Source organism: Babjeviella inositovora, assembly GCF_001661335.1.
Source record: "Babjeviella inositovora NRRL Y-12698 unplaced genomic scaffold BABINscaffold_6, whole genome shotgun sequence".
In the NCBI taxonomy this organism is placed as follows: domain Eukaryota; kingdom Fungi; phylum Ascomycota; class Pichiomycetes; order Serinales; genus Babjeviella; species Babjeviella inositovora.
The window spans coordinates 390,682-413,483 of NW_017566843.1; the positions used below are offsets into that span (position 1 = coordinate 390,682).

At 46.8% G+C, this 22,802-nt stretch overlaps 12 protein-coding genes and 2 non-coding genes across 14 annotated transcripts; 5 read left to right on the forward strand and 9 right to left on the reverse strand.

Annotated features, from left to right (window-relative positions):
- Positions 1-785: 785 nt before the first annotated feature.
- Positions 786-2,755, forward strand: DAL1 (allantoinase). The gene has a single exon (XM_019128854.1). The coding sequence runs from the start codon at positions 1,019-1,021 to the stop codon at positions 2,408-2,410; it is 1,392 nt and encodes a 463-aa protein (XP_018985173.1). The 5' UTR covers positions 786-1,018; the 3' UTR covers positions 2,411-2,755.
- Positions 2,756-2,845: 90 nt separating this feature from the next.
- BABINDRAFT_161526 (uncharacterized protein) lies at positions 2,846-4,102 on the forward strand. The gene has a single exon (XM_019128855.1). It carries the CDS (start codon positions 2,921-2,923, stop codon positions 3,908-3,910), a length of 990 nt encoding a protein of 329 aa, XP_018985174.1. The 5' UTR covers positions 2,846-2,920; the 3' UTR covers positions 3,911-4,102.
- Positions 4,103-4,709: 607 nt separating this feature from the next.
- Positions 4,710-6,296, forward strand: BABINDRAFT_36860 (chaperonin-containing T-complex subunit; the record flags this gene model as incomplete). The annotated part of the gene is made up of 1 exon (XM_019131791.1): positions 4,710-6,296. One exon carries the CDS (start codon positions 4,710-4,712, stop codon positions 6,294-6,296), a length of 1,587 nt encoding a protein of 528 aa, XP_018985175.1.
- BABINDRAFT_136508 (uncharacterized protein) lies at positions 6,263-6,661 on the reverse strand. Its single transcript, XM_019127102.1, has one exon. It carries the CDS (start codon positions 6,529-6,531, stop codon positions 6,331-6,333), a length of 201 nt encoding a protein of 66 aa, XP_018985176.1. The 5' UTR covers positions 6,532-6,661; the 3' UTR covers positions 6,263-6,330.
- A 191-nt stretch (positions 6,662-6,852) lies between these two features.
- Positions 6,853-8,609, reverse strand: BABINDRAFT_161527 (tRNA (uracil) methyltransferase). Its single transcript, XM_019128856.1, has one exon. It carries the CDS (start codon positions 8,587-8,589, stop codon positions 6,937-6,939), a length of 1,653 nt encoding a protein of 550 aa, XP_018985177.1. The 5' UTR covers positions 8,590-8,609; the 3' UTR covers positions 6,853-6,936.
- A 601-nt stretch (positions 8,610-9,210) lies between these two features.
- Positions 9,211-10,203, forward strand: PHO85 (cyclin-dependent serine/threonine-protein kinase; the record flags this gene model as incomplete). The annotated part of the gene is made up of 2 exons (XM_019132723.1): positions 9,211-9,239; positions 9,282-10,203. 2 exons carry the CDS (start codon positions 9,211-9,213, stop codon positions 10,201-10,203), a joined length of 951 nt encoding a protein of 316 aa, XP_018985178.1.
- A 390-nt stretch (positions 10,204-10,593) lies between these two features.
- Positions 10,594-10,947, reverse strand: BABINDRAFT_166951 (uncharacterized protein; the record flags this gene model as incomplete). The annotated part of the gene is made up of 1 exon (XM_019130476.1): positions 10,594-10,947. One exon carries the CDS (start codon positions 10,945-10,947, stop codon positions 10,594-10,596), a length of 354 nt encoding a protein of 117 aa, XP_018985179.1.
- A 351-nt stretch (positions 10,948-11,298) lies between these two features.
- Positions 11,299-11,370, forward strand: BABINDRAFT_t199. Its single transcript has one exon. It is a non-coding gene; the product is annotated as a tRNA-Glu (tRNA).
- A 227-nt stretch (positions 11,371-11,597) lies between these two features.
- Positions 11,598-11,670, reverse strand: BABINDRAFT_t204. The gene has a single exon. It is a non-coding gene; the product is annotated as a tRNA-Phe (tRNA).
- A 951-nt stretch (positions 11,671-12,621) lies between these two features.
- BABINDRAFT_26199 (uncharacterized protein) lies at positions 12,622-13,896 on the reverse strand (the record flags this gene model as incomplete). Its single annotated transcript, XM_019131375.1, has 1 exon — positions 12,622-13,896. A coding segment is annotated over one exon (1,275 nt), but the record flags the coding sequence as incomplete, so codon positions are not given.
- Positions 13,897-14,617: 721 nt separating this feature from the next.
- Positions 14,618-16,147, reverse strand: BABINDRAFT_161529 (uncharacterized protein). The gene has a single exon (XM_019128857.1). It carries the CDS (start codon positions 16,053-16,055, stop codon positions 14,889-14,891), a length of 1,167 nt encoding a protein of 388 aa, XP_018985181.1. The 5' UTR covers positions 16,056-16,147; the 3' UTR covers positions 14,618-14,888.
- A 1,042-nt stretch (positions 16,148-17,189) lies between these two features.
- BABINDRAFT_161530 (uncharacterized protein) lies at positions 17,190-18,412 on the reverse strand. The gene has a single exon (XM_019128858.1). It carries the CDS (start codon positions 18,271-18,273, stop codon positions 17,635-17,637), a length of 639 nt encoding a protein of 212 aa, XP_018985182.1. The 5' UTR covers positions 18,274-18,412; the 3' UTR covers positions 17,190-17,634.
- Positions 18,413-18,763: 351 nt separating this feature from the next.
- Positions 18,764-19,567, reverse strand: BABINDRAFT_166955 (uncharacterized protein; the record flags this gene model as incomplete). Its single annotated transcript, XM_019130477.1, has 1 exon — positions 18,764-19,567. One exon carries the CDS (start codon positions 19,565-19,567, stop codon positions 18,764-18,766), a length of 804 nt encoding a protein of 267 aa, XP_018985183.1.
- A 749-nt stretch (positions 19,568-20,316) lies between these two features.
- BABINDRAFT_161532 (uncharacterized protein) lies at positions 20,317-21,249 on the reverse strand (the record flags this gene model as incomplete). Its single annotated transcript, XM_019128859.1, has 1 exon — positions 20,317-21,249. A coding segment is annotated over exon 1 (542 nt), but the record flags the coding sequence as incomplete, so codon positions are not given.
- Positions 21,250-22,802: the final 1,553 nt, after the last annotated feature.

The window sequence follows — 22,802 nt, forward strand, 5'->3', positions numbered from 1 at the left end:
TATTTGTAATATATAATATAGAAAGAACTAAACCTGAGTTTTTAAATTAAAGAGACATTAACTGCCAGTTTATCTATTAATCCAATTTCTATAAATAGAAATATTGTGATACAATGAAAAATATGTTTTTATGCAAGATGTTATATCGTTCACAAATATCACTAACATATGTATATACATATACACCTGTAATTAAATATAAACATAAAATATAATATACAACACGTAGGCTCATTACATCAGGCCATGCCTTCTACCGATTTGAATTCAAACTCGAGTTCCGGGTCTGCGTAGCGCGCCGTGTCAACGGCACCAAACACCCATACCATTTTTTCTCGCACACCCATAGAGAGAAATACCTTCCACCTTTAACCGTAGTGAATTAGTATCAGACTAACTTCGAAAGGAGCTGAATAAACGCATGGAGCTAACCTAAATATGAATATTTTAGGGTCCATCCCTTATATTACCAGCCATGCACAACACCTCGGACCGCGGAAGCCGCGGCTAAGTACATACGCCAACGGAGATGCCCGACCACCCCAACACACAGCACAAAATTCATTGCTAAAAATCTCTTCTTCCACGCTAAGTGATCGAAATTTACGGTAAATATTCGTCAATAACAGCAACAATGCGCGTTCCTTAGTTATTTGAAAATAAAATCTAAGCGTAGGCTGAAGAAAAATCAATGTAACGAATACTTAAACCTGCCTTATTGCCATGGACATCCCCGAGTACGCGGCGTTACAAACAGCAAAACTTAAGGTTCAGGAGACGTTCAAGAACGATTTGCGGGGAACCTCCTGACTCTCGCATTCCATCCATCCGACCTTTCACTTCGCCGCCAAGTATAAATAGTCTGTATCCTGGAACCAATTCTTGCACCTTCCCCAACCTATACTTTTACGCTTGTCCCGGACGAAAATTTCACCTGCATAATCTTCAGCGAGCCTAGTATTCAGATCCTTCTCGCAACAAAGCATTCCAACTCATTCCAACGCATTAAACACATTCCATGTCTCGAGTTATTGCATCCGACCACGTACTCATTGGGAGCGAAATTGTCCCAGCGACAGTTATTTTTTCGGTGGAATCGGGAAAGATCCTCAACATCTACAAGGAGGTGCTTTCCTTAGATTCCCCCGTCTTGAGCAGATACGATGTGGCCGAGTTCCGCGACGTTTCCCCGTTGCATGTGCTCCCGGGGTTGGTGGATGCCCATGTGCACTTGAACGAGCCCGGTAGAACCGAATGGGAGGGGTTTGCCACGGGTACAAAAGCTGCGGCAGCTGGCGGGGTCACCACCGTGGTTGACATGCCGTTAAACGCGATTCCGCCGACAACGACGCTCGAAAACTTCCACATCAAGCTTGAGGCAGCCAAAGGCCAGACCTGGGTGGATGTGGGGTTCTGGGGCGGGTTAGTTCCAGATAACCTCGAGGACTTGGTTCCGTTGATCCAGGCGGGCGTGCGAGGGTTCAAGTCGTTCTTGATTGAGAGTGGGGTCGACGAGTTCCCCGCAATCTCCCTCGCACATATTTCTGCAGCGATGGAAAAGGTTGCAGACTACAAGACTTTGCTCATGTTCCACGCGGAAATGGAGCCTGCCGAACCTGTTGCGGCGAACGCCACAGACCCAACCCTCTACTCGACCTTCCTCGAGTCTAGACCCGATTCGTTTGAAACCACAGCCATTGCAGGGATCATTGGGTGCGCCGCCAAGAACCCTACCGTGCCGCTCCATATTGTCCATTTGGCGACCCACGAGGCGGTGCCGATGATTGTCCGGGCGCAGCAGCAGGGCTTGAAGGTCAGTGCCGAAACGTGTTTCCACTACCTTTCTTTGAGCGCTGAGACCATCCCAAACTGCTCCACGCACTTCAAGTGTTGTCCACCTATCAGAACCGAGGGCAATAAGCAGTTGCTCTGGAAGGCGTTGCGCGACGGCGTCATCCAGACGGTGGTGAGCGACCATTCACCTTGCACGCCAGAGTTGAAGGGCTTGGAAAGAGGTGATTTCATGGAGGCCTGGGGCGGGATTGCCTCTGTAGGGTTGGGATTGCCGATTATGTACACCGAAGGACTCAAGTTGTCTCCTCCTGTTTCGCTCGTGGAGATTCTGCGGTGGACCTCGACCAACACCGCCAAACAGGTTGGGTTGGGCCACCGTAAGGGCCAGATCAGCGTGGGCTACGACGCGGATTTGGCGATTTTTGATCCAGCCGCCAGTCATAAGGTGGAGAACGCCAGAACCTTCTTCAAGAACAAGTTGACCGCCTACGACGGACTCGATTTACAGGGCAGGGTCACTGAGACGATTGTCAGAGGAAACACTGTATTTACTCTCGCTGACGGCCATTCTAAGACTGCCTTGGGAGGTTTGATCTTGGAGCCAAGAGTGGACTAGAAGGTACAACCAGGAATAGTGATTTTATGCATTGTAAGCGGGTTGAATGGAAAATGTGCTCGGTTCCTGGATATTGACGTACGGTTATATGTAACTTGGAATGGATAGACAGGAATAGGGCCAAATCGATCCAATGGTGACCTACTTTCTAACGGACCACAAATCAACAGTGTTGCATACTGATTTTCTGTGTAGAAATATATCTCATTGACGTTACAGTATCGTACACGGAAGCCACTGGCCACCTTTTGAGAACCCCCCCTCGTCCATACCGCTCAATTTACCTTTATTTTTTATTCATAATTCAAAAATAAGTTATACAACGGGATTCCTATTTATATAAACCAGCCTTTGCATCCTTCCGCTTCACGCATTCCCGATCGGTAAGCCCTGAGCCATTTTTCCTGACAGGATCGACCTGTAGCTAAGTCTAAATCTGTAGCCCTATTCCATACTTCCTCCTCTTATTGCCCCGTCCACATACACCCCACACATACGATTATTCACATCATGCATTCGTGGAAGAGAGGGTTGCGCCACCCTCCCCTTAAATTCCACACAATAAGACTCAAGAGCGACGCTAAACGAGAGATTCCGGTGATCAACCGTCCAAAGAGTCCGTTCAGATACAACTCCACCAAGCCGCTCTACGAGCCAAACTTCCGGCCGGCATTATACCGTGACGTCACAGAGAAACTCATACCCAAAAAACCAAAGTTACCCTCGCCATGGGAAGTGACATACTCCGTTAAGCCCGACCGGAAGACGCCAAAGTCATACGTCCAAGATGAGCTGCCGACTCCCGGACCTCCGGTGTTTTCCGCACCGCAGCCGCCTTCGAACACAGATCGTGAGCGGATGTTGCAATTCATCTTGCAAAGTCCACTTCGGGTGCTCAACACCCCAGTTCCCTCTGCTGTCCCGGCAGCCGAGGAGCCAGCCATATGGAACGAGGAGGAAAAGATTGTGTTGCCAACGGACGGGATTTCCACTGAGAGGGTGTATATGACACCAGAAGTGATTGAGTTCATCCCGTGGCTCGATGGCCAGTGGCTCAAGCACCTCTTGTCGCAGCACGGAGGCCCGAAAACTCGCATCAAGCTCAGCCCGAGATGCTGGTTTATCACGGAAGCGGACCAGCATGTGCTTAAAAACGTGCTCTGGGCCATATCGGAGAGACAAGCATATATCAAGACGCATTCCTTGTATATTAATCTCAAATCACAAGAGGAGCTAGACCGACTCACAGGCGATAAGATCCAACTTCACACGTTATACCCGTTGAGCCGGATCCTCGAGGGTGTACCTCAGAGCCACTACGCCTTTACCGTGAGAGAGACGTCGCGGAAAAAGTCCTATCTGGGTTACAAACTCACGCTTCAAGTTTGTTCCTATGACGGCTCTGACACGCGCAAGTTTGAGAAACAGATCCGGCTGATGCTTGCAAAACATGAGTTAGAGCTGGTATTGAGGCATGGAAAAAAGAAGATTTACATCTAGGAGTTAACATAGCATAGAAATGGTTTAGGATTCGAATAAGTCAATAGAAAGGTTCTCGGACATGGTAGGATCTAGAAGGGAGGCAAGAAAGGAGGTATTGATTTGTGGAGTATCCTGAATACCAAAAACGTGTACAAAGTACAACCAATTAAAAAAAGCATAGACGTGGCCACCAAAATTTTTAGACCGAGTTCACAGCGAGGAATGTATAGCGTGGGGGTGTAAGAACTAATCCGCCAGGATTGGGAACTAGAAGGCGGGGTGGGTAAAGGCTAGAAAGTAGAGCCAACGAGTTTGAAAGGATCAAAACAGGTTGAACCATCAACTACAAAAGCTTTTTTTAGAATATTTACATCACGAAAGATATAACTCACTTTTAACTAGGATGGAAAGCCTCTATTTAGTGTTTTAATAAGAAAAATAAATCAAAATATATGTAACGAAACACAACAATCCTGCTGAAACATAAGGTAGCAAATCTAAATATTAACATGTGCCAGTACACTCTAAGCTCAGCTACTGGATCACATTCCCAATCATGACAGCTGTGTTCGATACTCCTTCCTTCAGAATTCAGTCTTTAGAACTCCTTCCTAACTCAGACACTTAAATAGAAGTATCTCCAAGCACCAAACCCTATATGCAACCCCATCGTGCTATAAATCACACCCTGCGTAAATATCAGCCCTAACTGCATTACGTGAATTTTCTCCGACGCTCGATGCGCTTCCACGCGGGTCAAAATAAAAATACGTCGCAAATTGATCTCACCAGATATCCTCAACGACCCCCATACACAATGGCAGCTACTCCGTCTAACGCCACGTTCAAAAACAAAGAGAAGCCGCAAGAGGTCCGCAAGGGCAACATCTTGGCTGCGCGCGCGGTGGCGGATGCCATCAGAACCTCGCTCGGCCCGAAGGGCATGGATAAGATGATCAAGATGGCGAATGGCCAGGTGATTATCTCCAACGATGGACACACCATCTTGAAGCACATGGCCCTTTTGCACCCGGCAGCCAAGATGCTTGTGGACGTTTCTGCCGCGCAAGACGTCGAGGCTGGTGACGGGACCACTACGGTGGCGATCCTTACGGGCGCCTTGTTGGGCGCTGCGGAGAAATTGTTGAAGAAGGGGATCCATCCTACAATCATCGCCGAGTCGTTTCAGCGTGCCGCCAGACGTTCCGTCGAGATCTTGTTAGACATGTCACACATGATTTCGTTGAGTGACCGTGACGCGTTGATCCGCGCCGCCTCTACGTCTTTGTCTTCTAAGATCGTGTCGCAACATTCCGGTTCGTTGGCGCCGTTGGCCGTGGATTCGGTCTTGAAGGTTGTGAACGAGGATGCCACCAACGTTGACTTGAACGACATCCGCTTGATCAAGAAGGTCGGTGGGACTATCGACGACACTGAGTTGGTTGACGGCGTGGTTTTGACCCAGAACGTTGTCAAGAACGCCGGCGGCCCCACCAGAGTTGAAAAGGCAAAGATTGGCTTGATTCAGTTCCAGTTATCACCGCCAAAGCCGGACATGGAGAACAATGTGGTTGTGAACGATTACAGACAGATGGACAAGATCTTGAAGGAGGAACGTGCCTACTTGTTGAACATCTGCAAGAAGATCAAGAAGGCCAAGTGTAATGTGTTATTGATCCAGAAGTCGATTCTCCGTGACGCTGTCAATGATCTTTCGTTGCACTTCTTGTCCAAGTTGAATATCCTTGTCATCAAGGATATTGAAAGAGAGGAGATCGAGTTCATTGCCAAGTCTACCGGGTGCAAGCCCATCGCTGATATCGACTCCTTCACCGAAGATCGATTGGGGACTGCCGACTGCATCGAAGAGGTTGAATCCTCTGGCTCCAAGATTGTCAAGATTACTGGCATCCACAAGTCCTCCACCTCCAAGCCGACGGTGTCTGTTGTCGTGCGCGGTGCTAACAACTTGGTATTGGATGAGGCTGACCGGTCGTTGCACGATGCCTTGTGTGTCGTCCGCTGTTTGGTGAAGGAGAAAGCGTTGATTGCCGGTGGCGGTGCCCCTGAAATCGAAATCTCGCGGACCTTGATGAAAGAGGCGCGTGAGTTGATTGGTGGGGAGCAGTTCTGCTGGAACGAGTTTGCCGAGGCGTTGGAGGTTATTCCAACCACGCTTGCGGAGAACGCTGGGTTGAACCCAATCCAGGTCGTCACTGAGTTGAGAAAGAGACACGAGATGGGCGAGCGTGAGGCTGGGATCTCCGTCAGAAGAGCTGGCGCCACCAATACCTACACTGAGCATGTCTTGCAGCCGGTCTTGGTCAGTACCAGTGCCATCACCTTGGCGGCCGAGACCGTCAAGTCTATCTTGAGAATCGACGACATCGCCTTCAGTCGCTAAGCGGGTGATATGTATATTAGACAGCAATAAAAGATTAAATAGAGTTGCAAACAAGCAATATAAGGTTGTGCGGAACAAACTGTAAGGGATAAAAATTGAAGTGATACGGTCGAGGATGGGCCAAAATAGGAGGAAGAGTATAAGTATGAATATGGCACGGAGAGATGAGGAAACATTTACGGGGCTGAATGAAATTACGAAACAGGCGAAGAGAGTCTGATGAAACGCAAATCATGAATTATTAAAGCGCCGGATATCTATAAGAGTAGTTGAAGGGTACTTGACATCAAAATATATACATCCTTCTGTGTATTCCTGCATCTGCTCGGCTTATCTCTTTAAAGCGTCATTCATATCAGGATTCCTTCAACGCTACATCACTCTTTATATAATATTGAATGGATGATTTCCCTTAACTCATTCTGTCCATTATTTCCAATTCCATAAAATAACATTCGTATTTTTACCTGAAATACCAACGCTAGATTATAGCCTTGTCAGAAGTACTCCATATAATTCTGCTCAAGACTTCCTCTCCTATCGAATCTCTTTAAAACAAACTCCATATGTTATATTACAATACTATATGCACAGCTTGAGGGGCAACACCACTTAGCTCGTTGGTGCTACGCACTTACAGTTAATGTCCCCTCGGCGGCTTCTTCATCAACGCCATGGTATTCTCCACCCACCCCATCGCACCACCCTCCATCGCCAACACATCGTACACTGACTTTACATCGTGTTTGTCCTTCTCATACCCGATGATGGCGGCATTGCGGGTGCTCGGAATCCGCAACATCTCGCGCTCCACCTTCCATCCCACTTGTTTCGCCACAGCCTCCACATGGTCCACAAGGGCTGCGTAGGCGGACGAGGAGTTTGTCCCGTTCTTCTGCTGCTCGGCCTTCTGTGCGGTGTCGAGCTTGCGTGGGGGGTACCGGATCCTGGCACCCGATAGCGCGTGCGAGCAGCACGGAATGACCATGAACGGGTAACCCAAAAGCGGAATCCAGCACGTCAACTCGTCCGAATGGTTACCGATGATGAACGTATTCGCCGGATACTCTGCCACGTCTACAGAACTGTTGTTGAGTAAACTGGCCGACGAATAAAACGCCACAGCGGGTACGTTTGTGTTGGGGTCCTGGAACGGCACTTGGAACACTTGGCCGTTATCCGTGACCAGCGGCGCCAATTCTTTGACGGCTGGGTGCGGTCTTACAAGCACCGACGGCACTATTACTTGCTCTTTCAAACAGTTCTGAATGTTTTCCGGGAAGGTTCTCCAGGACTTTCGTGCACGCGCATCCATCCCGATGCCTGTGTAGCCTTCAGAGGCCAAAAGATACACTAAAATCCCGTTCCCGCACCCGAGATCACGGTACTCAAATGAAGTCTTGCCCTCAGGGTAGATCTTCGCCCAGAGTTCCACCAAGAAAGCCGCAATAGCAATATCCTCAAACACGTGTTTCCTAGGATCGGTGGACTCGGCCCAATTTTCCACCAAGTGCAGCGAGTACTTCTTTTTCAACGCGATGTAGCGATCCTGGAAGGCGACCTTGGAGACGACCAAATCGTGGTTTACACGCTTTGCGTATCCATTCTTGACCCCCTTAGAGTGCTTCATCGCCGTCTGCATCAAGTTGTACGCGATTCGGATCGCTCTGGCACCATGTTCAAGCGCTCGCATCGCCGCCACCACAGCGGGGTCCACGTGCCCAAAAGGCAAATAGTGCACCGAGAGACTGCCCTGATGGAAGAGAATTCCTACTGCAGTAACAGGCGGTAAGTAGAACGGAATGTCCTCTTCCCTCTCCACGTGCGGGACATACACAACCAACAAAGAGTCGTCCACATCAGATGCTTGTCGCAACACAAGACATGTCTGGTTAATGATATAGTCTTTAAAGGGGTTGCGTGGAATGATGCGTCTGACCACCTCGGTGTCCATTTCAAACAGCATCGCCACTGGTACCGTGCGGAAAGCCACATCGTCCAAGTTATGCTGAAGCAAAACCTCTCCCTTTTCTGACTGGATGTCCGGCTTTGTGTGTACCAATTCGCTCACAAAGCTGGCGGCAGGATGGTACTTGTTTTCTTTCAAGATATCGGTGCGGAGGATGATGGTGGAGTTGATGTTGGGCTCACGGATTAAGTTGTTCATCGCCGTGAGGAAGTGTGCGGCACCAAACTCCACCGGTGCCTCAAAAATCCCCACCCACTGAGGGCCAAGCACAGATTCCTCCTGAAGGATGTTAGGCACGTCGCTTCGGAACGTCTTTGAGACCATGATGATTGGGTGGAGGTAAAGAGATTATATCTAGATGTTGGTTCATTTTGATATCATACTGCATGTAGCTACAGTTTTTTTTTTCTCAGGGCACATGCAGGAGAGTCATCCGTACTGGAAGGAATACCAACCTGAAAAAGTTTGGGAAAATTGCAGTGATCAATAATTAATGATTGGTCAACACGAAAATTTGTAGCCAGCATTCCAGGCCTGATATAGTATACTCACCAGGGTAGAGCTCAAAAAAGAGTGGCCTAATCTAGTGGATCATTGCAGAAATAGGGGAAACGGAATTCAGTGTGGCACCAACTTAGTGTAGGATAGACTACGCTCTCTCATCTCTGTTGGGATATAAATCAGTATTGATGTACAACATGACATGGAGTATGGAGAAAATAGCCTGTTACGTTTCTTTCGTCATATTTTATTAATATATTTATAGATACTTTAAATCACTACCCTGCTCATTCCATGCACTCCCATCACAGCTCACTCAGTTCTCGCATCGCTCGGTGCAGGAGGGCTGACATAAGCAACTGCCCCATCTGTTCGGCTACACAAGCGTAGATATCAAGCTCCCCTCCCCTTGAACTCATCAGCCTCACAATCTACGCATCAATCATGGCCACATCATCTTCCCAGTTCCAACAGTAAGTACCCCTGCCTTCTAACAGACAGTACTAACAGCGCAGACTCGAAAAATTGGGCGAAGGTACGTACGCGACGGTGTATAAAGGGAGAAACCGCTCCACGGGGACGCTTGTAGCGTTGAAGGAAATCAATTTGGACTCTGAGGAGGGAACCCCGTCGACTGCGATTCGCGAAATCTCGCTCATGAAGGAGTTGAAACATGAGAATATTGTCACCTTGTACGACGTCATTCACACCGAGAACAAGTTGACCTTAGTGTTTGAGTTCATGGACCAGGACTTGAAGAAGTACATGGACACACATGGGCTCCACGGAAGTGGCGCCTTGGACCCAAAGGTTGTCAAGTCTTTCATGTACCAGTTACTCCGTGGGATCCTGTTCTGCCACGACAACCGTGTGTTGCACCGCGACTTGAAACCACAAAATTTGTTGATCAACGCGAAGGGCCAGCTAAAGCTCGGTGATTTCGGGTTGGCACGTGCGTTTGGGATCCCCGTCAACACCTTTTCCAATGAGGTGGTGACCTTGTGGTACAGAGCACCAGATGTGTTGATGGGCTCGCGAAACTACACCACCTCCATCGACATGTGGTCCGCCGGGTGCATCTTGGCCGAGATGTTTACCGGAAAGCCGCTTTTCCCGGGCAACTCTAATGACGACCAGTTGTTGAAGATTTTCCGTCTCATGGGCACCCCCAGTGAGCGCTCATGGCCGGGTATTTCGCAGCTCCCGAACTTTAAGCAAAACTTCAAGGCCTTTCTTCCACAGGATTTGCGTGTGATTATCCCCAACATGGAACCCTTGGCGTTCAACTTGTTGCAGTCGTTGTTGCAGATGAGACCGGAGGCCCGCATCAGCGCTCGACAGGCCTTGCAACATCCGTGGTTTGCCGAGTTTAACCAGCCGATGGTTCCGCAAAACTACCTGCAGCAGCAACAACAACAACAACAGTATTACGAATAGTGACAGGGTGGAAGTGACCGTAACTGGCAGCAAAGCGCACAAAGGCGGTGGGAACGGTACGAACCAGGTGCCAGGATACCCACATAACGTAGAATAGGTTGCACAGAGTGAAATATTAATTAATCAATGTGTATGAACCAGTACGGTAAACCAAGGTGGCGCATCTCACGGATATCTTTGTTGTTAAAGCACCATCAGCGCTACAAATAGTGGTCTGAATAGGCTGCTGTTTGAATATGCTCTATAGATGTATATAAATATAAAGAATCAGCTGAACGAGTCAAGAATTGAGCCTGGAGTTTCCACATGCAGAGCGAACGCGCAGTCAACTATGTCCAATAGGCATCTTGCACGGACCGGCAATGTGCTACGGTACTGAGACACGCTCTTTTATTCCTGGAAGGAATACTCTCGTTCGACTTTGGAAATTCTGGTAGTGTAGTTCTCATACCACTGAGCTTTGCCCTTCCTCTGCGCTTCTAAGTGCTCCGATTCTCGTTTCCATGCCCTGATGTCCTCCAAGGTCTCCCAATATGAAATGGTGATGCCAAACCGAACAGGTGTGTGACCATCTTTGCCGGTGGTGGTTGCTGTATCTCTGACACTTTCGACGCCCAAAAATCCCTTTTGGATGGTGGCGAGCTCAAGCATTCTATCTCCCATAGCGTCGTATTCGGCAACAAGCTGTGGATCGTCCGTCTTCAAGTTGGAGCTGAAAGAAACTGCATAGTATGGGGGCTTCATGGTAGTGATAGGTGTTTTGTTAATGACTATATAGAAGGAATTAGGGGCGTTCTAGGAAGAGAAGTAGCGGGAGAGAGCCACAATCCTGTTAAGTGTGGTAGAAGCATGACTAAGGCCCCTGCATGATTGGCTGTGACTCAGACCGCCATAAACGAGCTAACAGTGTTACGAGGGCGGGGTGATACAGAGGTCTGTGCAGTGTATACAGAAATTACAAAAGGTTTAAAAAGCAGTAACCGGACGCCTATTTTTCTGTTGAGATTCAGGGGTAGATTAAAATAAATATTATAGAAATGGAATAACACTATTGTACCGTCAGGTCTTCTGCAGTTTGGTCAAACTCATCAATCCTCCGATATAGTGTAACGGCTAGCACGGTTCGCTTTCACCGAGCAAACCCGGGTTCGACTCCCGGTATCGGAGTTATTTTTACCATTTTCTTTCTGGATGGACCCCAGGTCAAGGGTGGATTTAAAGTAATACTGCAAGGTTGTGTAAATCAATAGGGACTCCATCTAGACTAACTAACTGGTAAAAGTGAAAACACGCCTCTAAACTAGAAGCAAAGGGTAGAGTATGCTCAAAAGCTGTCTATTGCATTCCGAGCCATGCTAACTTCAACATATCTTTTCACTGGAGGCAAAAAATAATGCGATTTCTGTGGATCGAACACAGGACCTTTAGATCTTCAGTCTAACGCTCTCCCAACTGAGCTAAAGCCGCCAAGAGTTATGAGGAATAAAAGAGTAACTTCCCTTGTCAAAATGAGACAGGGACATAAAAATCCGGTATCATGTAGCACACTTACCAGGACTGCATTCTATACCTTAACTACACTACCCTCCTGTTGGAAAAAAGCGCCACTATCCTAGAATCATCTTTCCATACCTTCAGAGAGAGACCATCTCCAGGAGTTATATTATTAATGATCATTGACTATTTGGAACGATATACAAGCTTAACATACTTAGTTACTATGACTGCAGATTCAAATATAAGCTTCTCTCTAGCCAGATAGCCAATTCTCTTAACTGAGGTTGAGCAGTTAAGTGATTTACCTCCGGGAATATAATGTAGATGAATGTTGTTGAAATCTGTCAGTAGGTAAAGAGGTTTGATATTTGAAGTCACCGCACGTGCTTACGTGTGTCTCAAATATACCATAATCGTCAATATATGAGAGAAACTAATAGTTAATCAAATACCAAGCTATTTTAATTACTGTCTTACTCTATATACCTCCGACATTCTTGTGGAAAATCAACTGCATCGCCATGGTCCCCTCTTTTGAATCACTAATTCATACCCATATGTGTCTCTTACACCTCTTCCCTGTTCATCTAATTCTCTAAACTTACGCGGCAACCTAAGTCCCCGATCACCTTCCTACAACCAGTTATACAAAAGAAGTCGTTATGAAAATACCCCGGAGGACAAACAAACTATACAAAATACAACGGAAATAACCTACTTAGTGGAACCGCCTTCCGACTCATAAACACTCGGGGTGGCACTAGCATAATGGCTACTATCCGTACCGTACACCCCTTCGTCCTCCTCGTCAACATCGTATCGCAATTCTTTGCCAAAGTCGTGGTAACCATCGTTGTTGACATCGTCCTCGGTCAAACGGATCGCCAGAAACAGGTCGCTGGTCTCTGTTTCCTCCAACAGCTCCTCCAACTCGACTTTCATCTCGTCGCAGACCTCATAGCACTCGGATAAGAGGGCGATCAAGGTGCCCTGGCCCTCAGGGATCTGGCCCTTAACCATAAACTTGCCGTCCACGCGGAGATTATCCAAGCTTGCAAGCTTCATCTGGTACGGGTACAATTCGCGGGTGGAGGAAATGCCGCCCATGCGCTTGACCTCCAAGAGGCAGCGTCTGACGGTGGATAGCTGGTTATGAAGCGGCTGTAACGCTTCAGACACCGGCTCGGAGCTCTCGAGCAAAATGTAGATGATGGCGTAGCAACGTCTGAGGAGGTATAAAATGATGGCGTGGCCCTGAATGGTCTTGCTCTTCTTTGCACGCTCCTCTTCGATCTCCTGTAACTGCTTCTGGTAGTAATAGAGGTCCGTCTCGCGCAACGTCCAGCGCCGGGTGACCAATAAGTTCTCCAAAGAGGTTTTGATCGCTACGAGGCGCGCGCAGTCTGTCTGCAACTGCGGGTCGATTGTGTTGTTATGGATTGCCATATCGTCGATCAAGTTATGACAATCATCAAGTAAGCCGTTCATCACCGCTTCACTAGCTTCACCGCCATCCTCAGACACAAACTTTCCAGAATCGTCACGGGTGGCTTCAATCTCTGATAACCGCTGGACGAGCGGCGCGAGTCTGTCCTTATCAGGTTTTTCAGTGGAAGCAAGGCTGTACAAACACTGTCTAAGCTCCACCAAGCTGCCAAACGTCTGCTTCAAGCCGGCAGGGATCTTGTGCGTCTGACGCTCCACCGCTGCAAACTCCGCTTCACAGAGCCGCAACTTTTTGTGCAATAAAGCGTTCTCTTCGTGTAGGTGCTCGCTATCGCGCTGACTACCCATTACAATTTGGCGAATGTCATCCAAGCGGGTTTTAATCGGCGCCAAATCATGCACCGTGTAGATTCCGCTCTCATTGAGGTGCTCGAGCAACCGGTGCACCGTGCACAAAGAGGCGTAGGTGGCGGGGGCCGTATTGACGAGACCTGCCGTCACAAAGCATAAGCTCAACAACTGACATACATCGTCGAAGATTGCATCCACACGATTTACTGACTGGGTGGTTGTACCGCGGAGCGCTGTCAATTCGTTAAGTATACGCAATACCTCCTCGTACTTGGCGTAGATATCATTCTTCTCGATAAACTTCGACCGGTCTTTCTTCAACTGCGATAGGTATGTTCTAATGGCAGAGAGTTGGGTGTAGATTCCCTGTTCATTTTCTGGGATGTGGTTCTGAGGCATCGTGTGTGGTGTGTTTCTGGTGTGAGGAAAGTAAGGAGAATCGGGGTTTAAATCTGGTGATCGCAGGATACGGGTTGCAGGATCGCAGGATTCGGGTTGTACCGGTGGCGCGGAAAAACAAAGGCGGTTATACTTCTAACAATATAATAAGGGACCTGCCTATTGCAACGCCTTGGATTATATGGCCATTATTAGTGATATATATTATTGCAGTTATATTGAGAAATTGAAGGACTCGGTAGTTACAAAGGAAAATCGGTGTATTTTTGTTGCTGCCAGGGTACTGTTACTTAGTCTCTCGGGGAACTTGGCGCGAGCGCTAAGCTTTGTTTAAGTATTCGACAAAAAGCTAATGTGTAGTTTTATTAATCTGAGGAGATTTCTAAGGTATTATAAATTTTCAGAGATTAATGGCTGGTGGCCAGGGAACAACTCCTTTGAAATTCATGCTTAACTGTGCGTTAATTCAACGAGCTGCCGGGAAGCGCAAATTCCTCTGGGAACTAGTATGGCTTCAGCCGGAAGTTAGGAACTGACGGTAAGGCCATCCATAACCCTTCGTATCTGTCATATCAGTCAAACAGGGCTGATTTAGTAACACCAGTGACCAGTGGTATACAGGACTCAGTAAGAAGATACAGTCTAACTAGCTCTCTGCAATCCCGGTTGACGAGAAACGGTAATGGCTTAGAAACGGCAAGGTTAAATAATGTGTATTCTACGGACATTTCAACAAAATGCACTATAACCCTATGTCATTGAAGGCAAAAGCTCAATGTATCATCCCTGTCGATTTTTGATACACGTTAGAGGCACAGGTCGTTATGGAAATACCCTTTCTATACAGCAACCTAGCTGGTACCGTAATGAGGGATATATAACATGCAGAAAACTGCTCCGGTCTACATACAAAGCATGGGATAGGCATTATAAAAATAAATGAGTGTTATTGGCAAAGAAAGCCGGATAGATGTCGTGATGAAGAGGGTACGCTATTCGTCGTCGGGATTGGAAACTCCCAAGATCTTTCTGGAGTAGTCGTCGGCGTCGGCCAAACTGCCCTCGCTGATGCGTCTTCTGCCCAACATGACCGGGTTCATCCGCGGATCCAAATGGGTGTCATACTCGCTGGCGTGGTTTATACTGTTGATGCGGTTCACGCCCTGCTCATCGCCGTAAGAGTTTACTGTGGAGGAGGGGTCTGTGTTGTCTTCGTAGTACCCGCTGGAGGTGCCCCTAGCGGTGCTGGTGTCGCGCTTGAGCATCATTTCGTCCGCAAACGGGTTATCGAGATGCGGAACCACCGAGTTTGGTGGAATCGGCTGGAACGCCTTCTTGTACGCAATCTCCTCCTCTTCCGCCTCTCTCTCCAACTTGTTTTGGTGGTGGCGTCTGACGAAGTAGAGAATGAGTAAGATAATCGCAATGGCAGCTACACCACCGACCGCACCACCGACCGCGGGGCCGACCACAGAGTTTGACTTTGCAGTAGTGGAGCCACCAGTGGCTGCACCTGAGACCGCGGAAGTCACGGTGACAACTTCAGTAGAGCCACCAGGGTTCAGCACCGTTCTCACAATTGTGGTCTTTTCAACAGAAGTAGTATCAGTACTCAGCGGCAGCGGCGTAGGAGTAACCATGGAATCTGTTGGGGATCCATCGGAAGCGGTGGAAGAGGTGGAGGAGGAGGTGGAGGAGGTAGAGGTGGAAGAGGTGGAAGAGGTCGTAGTTGTGCTGGTTGAGGAGGTAAAAGCAGCAGCAGAGTTAGACGACGACGTGGTCAGACCGCCAGAACCTTCGGAATTGGCACTGGAAGCACCGCTGATCACATAGTTGTTCGCCACGGCAAAAACTCCGTACGAGCCAGACCCACCGCACATATTCTGAGGGTAGCCCTGGCATGGGACATTACAGCTGTTAGCAGAGTTGGTATCGCTGGTAATGGAAGGCGCAGAGTTGCCGCAATAGCAGGTCAGGCCGTCGAATAAGGCAAAAAACTTGTAGTTACTGCCAGAGCATTTATTACTGCAATAAGAATCCGATTGGTATGTGTATTTGTTGTTCTCGGTAAATCCGTCCGGGAGGGAGGCGTAACACCCAAGCTCGGTGCTGGCGGATATGAGGTGTGGAAGCGAGAGGAGGAGCCAAACAAGACCCATTATCGATAAGGGGCGAGTGAGACTGCGTGAATGTAGCATTTCTGGTAACTGGCGTTAATAGGGAACGCTGAGCGAATTGTGGCTATAAATAGAAACGATGGGTACCGACGGGTTTTGGTTGTAGCGGTAGCGAATGTTGGTTATTAGCTTTAAGCAACCGTAATAAAACACGTCAAGAAGCGATGAAATAGGCAGATACGGAACGTTGAAAAGAGATTGGTATGGACTTGGAGAAAACGGTTTACAATTACACTGGTTTCCCATTCTGTTTAGTTTCCGCTTTCTTTTTACATTTCTTTTTCAGCGCTGCCGACCGTGCAGGGGGCGCGGATGCGTGCAGGCAGTGTGTTTTCACACTTGCAGATGCTTGCCTGAATTACAAGGTCTAGAATAAGAATATAATGGATGAGAGTTCAGTGTTGATTTAAGGCTTGGCATGAGCGTTGTACAAGGCTTTAGTGAGAATTAAATCCAGATACTAGATGGCAATTGTTGACAAGCAGGCGTTAGTTGTTGAATAATACCCAGGGCGCGTGCGCGTAACGTTTCAGGTTCCTCAGTTACGCACGCCCAGTCGTCTGCTATATGCAGAAGTGGTTCACGGAACATCGGGCTGACCAGCATGTCTAATGGGAGAACGTGGTTGCCTTTCTGGTAGACGCCAAACCTAAAATGTCGTACTACGAGAGCTACTGCGCGTCTATCCTGTCTTGTTTTCCCCTTGCAGCGATGCCATGGATCGATTCAGATTCTAGACTCGCCCGCACAGGATACCGCCACCCGCCCTGGTCCAACGATCATTACGATGCCGTCATGGAGGCATTCACGGGTGACAGCACAAGGGCTTGACATCATGAAAAGGAACCCAGCGTTACAGAACGTTGTGAAAAGAATATTATGGCCTCACTTCTGGCATCTGTGGCACACGACGGTGGCTCATACGAGAGTATAAGCCCATACGCAGTAGTCAGGAGGTGTCCTTTTTCCCCCCACGTGATAGACCAGACTCCGTGATGTGCTTTTATTGCATGTGCAGTCACCCCAGAAACGCGGTTGAGCGTAGACGTAAAAGTCTCGGAATAAGATTCTATTCTTAGACATTATTGTTCGTATCGGGGAACAAGCTGTGTAATCCAAGAGATCAGTAGATGTATGTCAACTATACTCCGTTCAAACTGGCAATGTGCATATACGTCTAGATCCCATATTTAGATCAAAACTCGATTAAAACGGGGAGTCGGAGATACTACCAGGCCAGACACTTAATAGACAAAGTGTCTAGATATCAGGTTTGTGTAGTGGTCAAATTGTGACTTACGCATAACCGAGGAAGCTTGGCCATGACGGTGGCCTTTGGGGGCTTGGCATAAGAAAAGATTAGTCCGCGAATACCCTGTCAGTTCTTAAGGCTCCGTGCAAAAGTATTCCCCAGACTACAGTCCATCGCCGATAAATTTACCAGGAGCTCTTGGGGTGGCCAAACGACCATTATTATAGCTACTTTGCATATTTAAAAAGAAACTTGCATTTTCCAATGAAAATGCAGTAGAACTAGAACCAATCCTCTCGCGTTCAACACTTAGAGAACCTGGGACCGGAAAACACCCTTGGCACCTCTTCTTCCACCGTGCTTCTTACCCCTACAACCAGCCTTGGCATGGACGGCGGAGGTGATAGAGACTTCGGCGCTACGGTAAGCACCGACAGTGGCCTTGCCGACACCATTGGTGGAATTCATGTTTCCTGAAAGCTGGGAGACAATCATACCGAGGATACTGATAACCATCATAAGGTAAATGACGATAGTAGCCTTAGAAGTGGAATTTCTGGCCTTCTGGGTGGCTTCTTTGGAGAACGCTTCCACACCAAGGTCAGCCTGGAGAAGGTATTTCTTTTCCATGTCAAGGTCAGACTGGTAGAGGGGTTTCTTCTCTTCGTCTTCTGGGAAGGCGGCCCCATAGATGTCAACAAGGTATTCTGGCACCTTTTCCTCAAAGGCAATGTCGGCGTCGATAGCATCGATGGCTTCAGCGGTGGCAACTTCCTCGACAGCATCGGAGGTTTCAATGACCGGAGCAACTTTATCAGCTTCGGTACAGGTGTCCGTCTCATAGATGACCTTGTGAGAAACGTCCAAATGGCTTAATGGGACCGTGGCTGTGGAGTTGGACATGCCTCTAGGGATGGGCTTGAGGACAATATGGGATGGCTTAAACATGCACATAAGTCAGAATAGGCAAGAGATCAATGGAAAAATATCTGAGTTGGTGAATAATAAGTAAATATATTCAAGCAGCGCCGGGTAATATGGTGTATGAGGTGCAAGTAGAACTAAAGACGAAACATCGAGGGTTATCAGACGTCAGTAATTTTTGTGATGGGGCGCAATACCGGAGAAAAAAGTCGACATCAACCTCCAGAGATATGGTCCGCGGCTGGTGCGGCGCTCGTAAGTACACGCAAGGCATAAGTGTAACGTGAGAGTTGCATTATGCAAATGGCTTCGAGAAGGCTTCAATGAATTAGTATAAAAGAGATAAGGGTCAAATAAATTGCAATGACCTTAAATAATGATATACAGGAAACATTAAAGTAACGATTTAAGGCTTTCGCTTGGTGGCTACCAGGATTAAAAGGTATGATCCCACTTCAAAAAATCTGGAGACAGTCAGAAAGCCTCTTTTCCATATACAAGCACCCTTTCATATCTAAATATGTCTCTGTTGGTGCATAGTAATGTAGGAAGGATCAGGCCACTGTGGGTAGTAGTTGTTGTCGGTATAGCTAGGAGAAGATACGCTCTTGTCTTCATCTTCAAACGTCCTTTGTTCAAACATCGTACGGTCATCCACATTTTCAATGTTCAGAGATAGGGAAGGTAATGGGATTCCCAGTACTGATGAAATATCCTGTTGAGTAAAGGCCACACCATTCCTTCTTGGGAACTTGTATTTCGGTAGGACATCTTCATTACAATATATGCACCCTGCGCAGTTACTGTAGTGCTGTTGTTCATAGTATGTCGGGGGTTCGGAAGGAATAGTTTTATGAATATACCTGGAAAAGTACGGAAGGTCTTTAATAGTAATGGGGATATTGTCCATGCCATCTGCTGATACCATCGAGAGCGGTACCCCGTCAACATCCCCAGTGTACTCCTCGACTCTATCATTGTTGATGGGGTCGTGTTTTTTCCTTGAAACGAGCCGGTAAAAGCTGAATAGAAACAAACTAAAGATAAAAAGGAGAAATATGATGCGCCCCATTACATTGTAAGCTCTATGAATGACGGGTTTTCCATTTAGATGAGCGGTTTGATTGAGAGGGGTTTGAAGTAAATTGGTGATCGGGATCGTAGGATCTTGTAAACAATATCGTAGAATAGAGTATGGAACCAGAGTAGCATTCGATAAGGTCAAGTGTGGACAGATGGACTGGATGTAACTCTCCAATACTGCCGAATTATCTTCCATAAGCGTTCTAGCTGAGGCGTACTCAGAGATTTGGGTCATTTCTCTGTATTTTTTTATTTAGTAGGGAGAAGAGAAGAAAAAACCTGATTATTACCCACAAAATAGAGTGATAAAAGAAACAGAGTAGATGATTACTGGAATATCCTCTCCGTGGGTATTCAAGATACTCTCAGCTTGAAAAGTGCTTGACTGAATAATTATATATTCTGCTGTAACTGGCTGCAACCAGCCTCTGGATACGCGCTTATTTTTTTTAGTTTTTTTGGGAAAGTTTAAAACATTTAAATTTTATTCTGATGTTCCAAGGTACCACTTTCCAACCAAGCCTACCTGTAACAACTAGGTGGCAACCAAAGTATGCATATCATAATCGCTAGTACTGTAGGTCGACGGAAAATTTCCAGTAAAACATTCCGTGTAGCTGTTTAATGGAGTCAAATCGTCATTGCATAAAAGCTGTTTTTGTAACATATGACTCAAGCTAACAGGAATATCAATATACTCCGTGCAGACGTCTTCTGGGTCTTCGATATTGACATACGTGATGACACCAGATAATTTGTAATACATCCAAATTATCTCCTGCTCCGGTTTGAAATCTTTCAACACTCTTTGTAAAGTGGCCAATTCGTCGAGGGTAATGTTATTCATGACGGGATTACTGCGTGATGGAGGTGACTGCAAAAGAATTTCCAAGAGGTTCACATACGAGGTGGATGATCTCGCCTGGGGAATACGAATGGAGAATTTGGACTTTAACGCTAGGGTATGACCGGGAGCAATAGAACTTTTTTGGTACGATGGAGCTGAGAAAAGCATTCTGTTATATGTAGCTTCCCTTAATAGACCAAAATCAATTTGGGATAACATGTATACCTTACTAGACGTAACCGACGGACGCATCAGTTTTGGAATTTGGGTCGAATTGAAGTTTTGACGGTTGGATGGACTTCCCATTATCAATCCGTGTAAGCTGGATGCCTGGATGTACGTTCTAGTCAACGGGGAAGTATCGCGCTGCGCACGGAAGGAGTTCATTAACATATCGTTTAGATCGAAATTGATGGATGACCTGGAAGGGCGCCAAATATTGCTGAAGAAGGATTTGAGATTATTCCCTTTTTTGGAGCACGCATCGATATTCTTGACAAACATTGCTTCTACTGACAAGTCGTTGCGGAAAACACGGCTTAGGCAGTCCCGTCCCAAGTTGTTTGAGGCTCCAAAAGCAAGAAGAGTGGTTAGCTTCTGAGAAAGCGGGAATTCAAAGGGGATTAGCATAACCAGAGAGCCTTTAGACATGTACGCACGCAAATCCATAAACTCCGAATAGCTCTGAGAGAGTTTGACCGTTTTACCTTGACTGATCGCATTGTCGTAACTATTGGTCATATCCTTGATATCGTTAGAGTAGGTACTGTGACTGCGGCACTTTGATCCCTTGCCATCATCACAAGATTCAAAGTTCGAACAGTAGTCTTCTACCCTGGTTAAAGTGCGCCATTCATTGGAAGGAAACGCAAACTCGCACATGATTTCGCTATTGTATCTTAACTTAACCGCCTGGATAGATTGGAGATGAGCTTCATCAATGCACCTGATGGTTAATATCCCAGAAATTACATCGCTGGTATATGGATCTGCTATCTCCATAAAGATATGGGAGATCTCAGACGGGTATGAGGATACCGGGGGAATATGGTAGGTCTGTGACTTGGACATTTTGAAATTGTACTTAATTGAAGAATGGCTTTAGTATATTTCAGGTTTTTACGTCTGGGGATGGACTTATGTATATAACTATAACCAAAAATTTAGTTACGATTTATTCCCGCTTCGACGGGGCAATTTCTATTTCTTTGTGACTGGCTACTGTTCATGTATGGTATTGATTGCTGGTACGCATAAAAGAACGCGCGGGTCCTTAATATTGCAGCTTTAGATCCGAGCGGCTTATCCTGTACGAAATTTATTTTTGCGCGGGCCATTTCACCCGCAAAGTGCACAGAAAGTTATTACCGCGGGAGTTTCCCGCATGCGGGAAGAGGGAGCTATAGGAGGAAAAACAAAATCCCACCAAACTATCAACATAAGACGTGATTTGTTTTCCTTTTGTACCCAACTGGTATTCGTGACAGATGGGTAACTGCGGGGCAGTGAACGGTGCGAGCTGTCCCGTACTCGTGAAATCTACCTAAAAAGTGTCTCCTTTCCCCACCACACAGTATGGTTTAGTAAAAAAAAAAAAATAAAGTGCAATACGATTTTAATATCCATTAAAGCATGAGTGTAAACGGATTGAGCTTAAAGACAGTCCTTTGTAAATAGAAGCACTCGTGCACCAATGCCAAGAGAAGACTTGGAACGGGGCCATCCCTACATAAACATCTAGTACAACTGCCTGGAATAATTAAAGCTTGAGTCACTTAGTGCACTATTTATGTTACATAATTACCGTTCGCTTAGGGTAACCCCTGTGGCACTGTAAAAAGCTAATATAGTTTTCGCGGTACTGATGGATTTACTCACCTCTCATGCTGCTCTACGGGCAGGATAGCTGATAGCCACATCTGCTCCGTAATATTTCGCACAGAACATCAGTTGAACCAGATAGCCCACAGTGATCAGCCAATATGCCTCCCATACTCTAGTAACTTCACATAGTTAACCTGGCAGGTTTAATCCCAGGCCCTAATTTGGTCACGTCCCTAAGCCAACCATTCAAGCTTCACGAAAGTGTCCGTTATGAGGCCCTCAGGCAGTTATGTATGCGTCTAGAACACCTTGAAAGCTGGATTACCGTAGAGTAGCGTTTATTCCGAATAGATGAACTCATTTGGAAATTATATCTCTTGTAGTTTGGATTTGGATATTTCAGCCTAGGAGTTGTGAACTTTAAACCCCATGTCCTCAGCAAATTTTTGCTCCATTGTTTGTACCTCCACAACGTGGTGTATCGGCACTGAAAATCAACTTTGAACAAGAAAAAACACACTTGGCTTTGAAATAAATCTATCTATACCAACTGGCCATTTCCATATACACAGATCTGTTTCATGGGATGAATTCTAGACACCAGGTGTTGGCTTGAGTTACGCCTAAGCACCTGAAGGGTCCTTGCGCCGCATATTGTGCATTCTTAGAACGTCTAGGCGCAGTGCCAGTTGTCATGTATGACCAATTCAAACTGCGGCTCGCATACAGATTTAGTCAGCTCCCTGATATGGCCATGCCCCTTATCTTTCAACATGGCAATACGTACCCATAGAGGGCC

Coding starts and splice junctions, on each gene's coding strand:
- BABINDRAFT_161530 (XM_019128858.1), bottom strand. CDS start 18,273: ATGTTTAAGCCATCCCATATTGTCCTCAAGCCCATCCCTAGAGGCATG.
- BABINDRAFT_161526 (XM_019128855.1), top strand. CDS start 2,921: ATGCATTCGTGGAAGAGAGGGTTGCGCCACCCTCCCCTTAAATTCCAC.
- DAL1 (XM_019128854.1), top strand. CDS start 1,019: ATGTCTCGAGTTATTGCATCCGACCACGTACTCATTGGGAGCGAAATT.
- BABINDRAFT_161529 (XM_019128857.1), bottom strand. CDS start 16,055: ATGGGTCTTGTTTGGCTCCTCCTCTCGCTTCCACACCTCATATCCGCC.
- BABINDRAFT_136508 (XM_019127102.1), bottom strand. CDS start 6,531: ATGATTTGCGTTTCATCAGACTCTCTTCGCCTGTTTCGTAATTTCATT.
- BABINDRAFT_161527 (XM_019128856.1), bottom strand. CDS start 8,589: ATGGTCTCAAAGACGTTCCGAAGCGACGTGCCTAACATCCTTCAGGAG.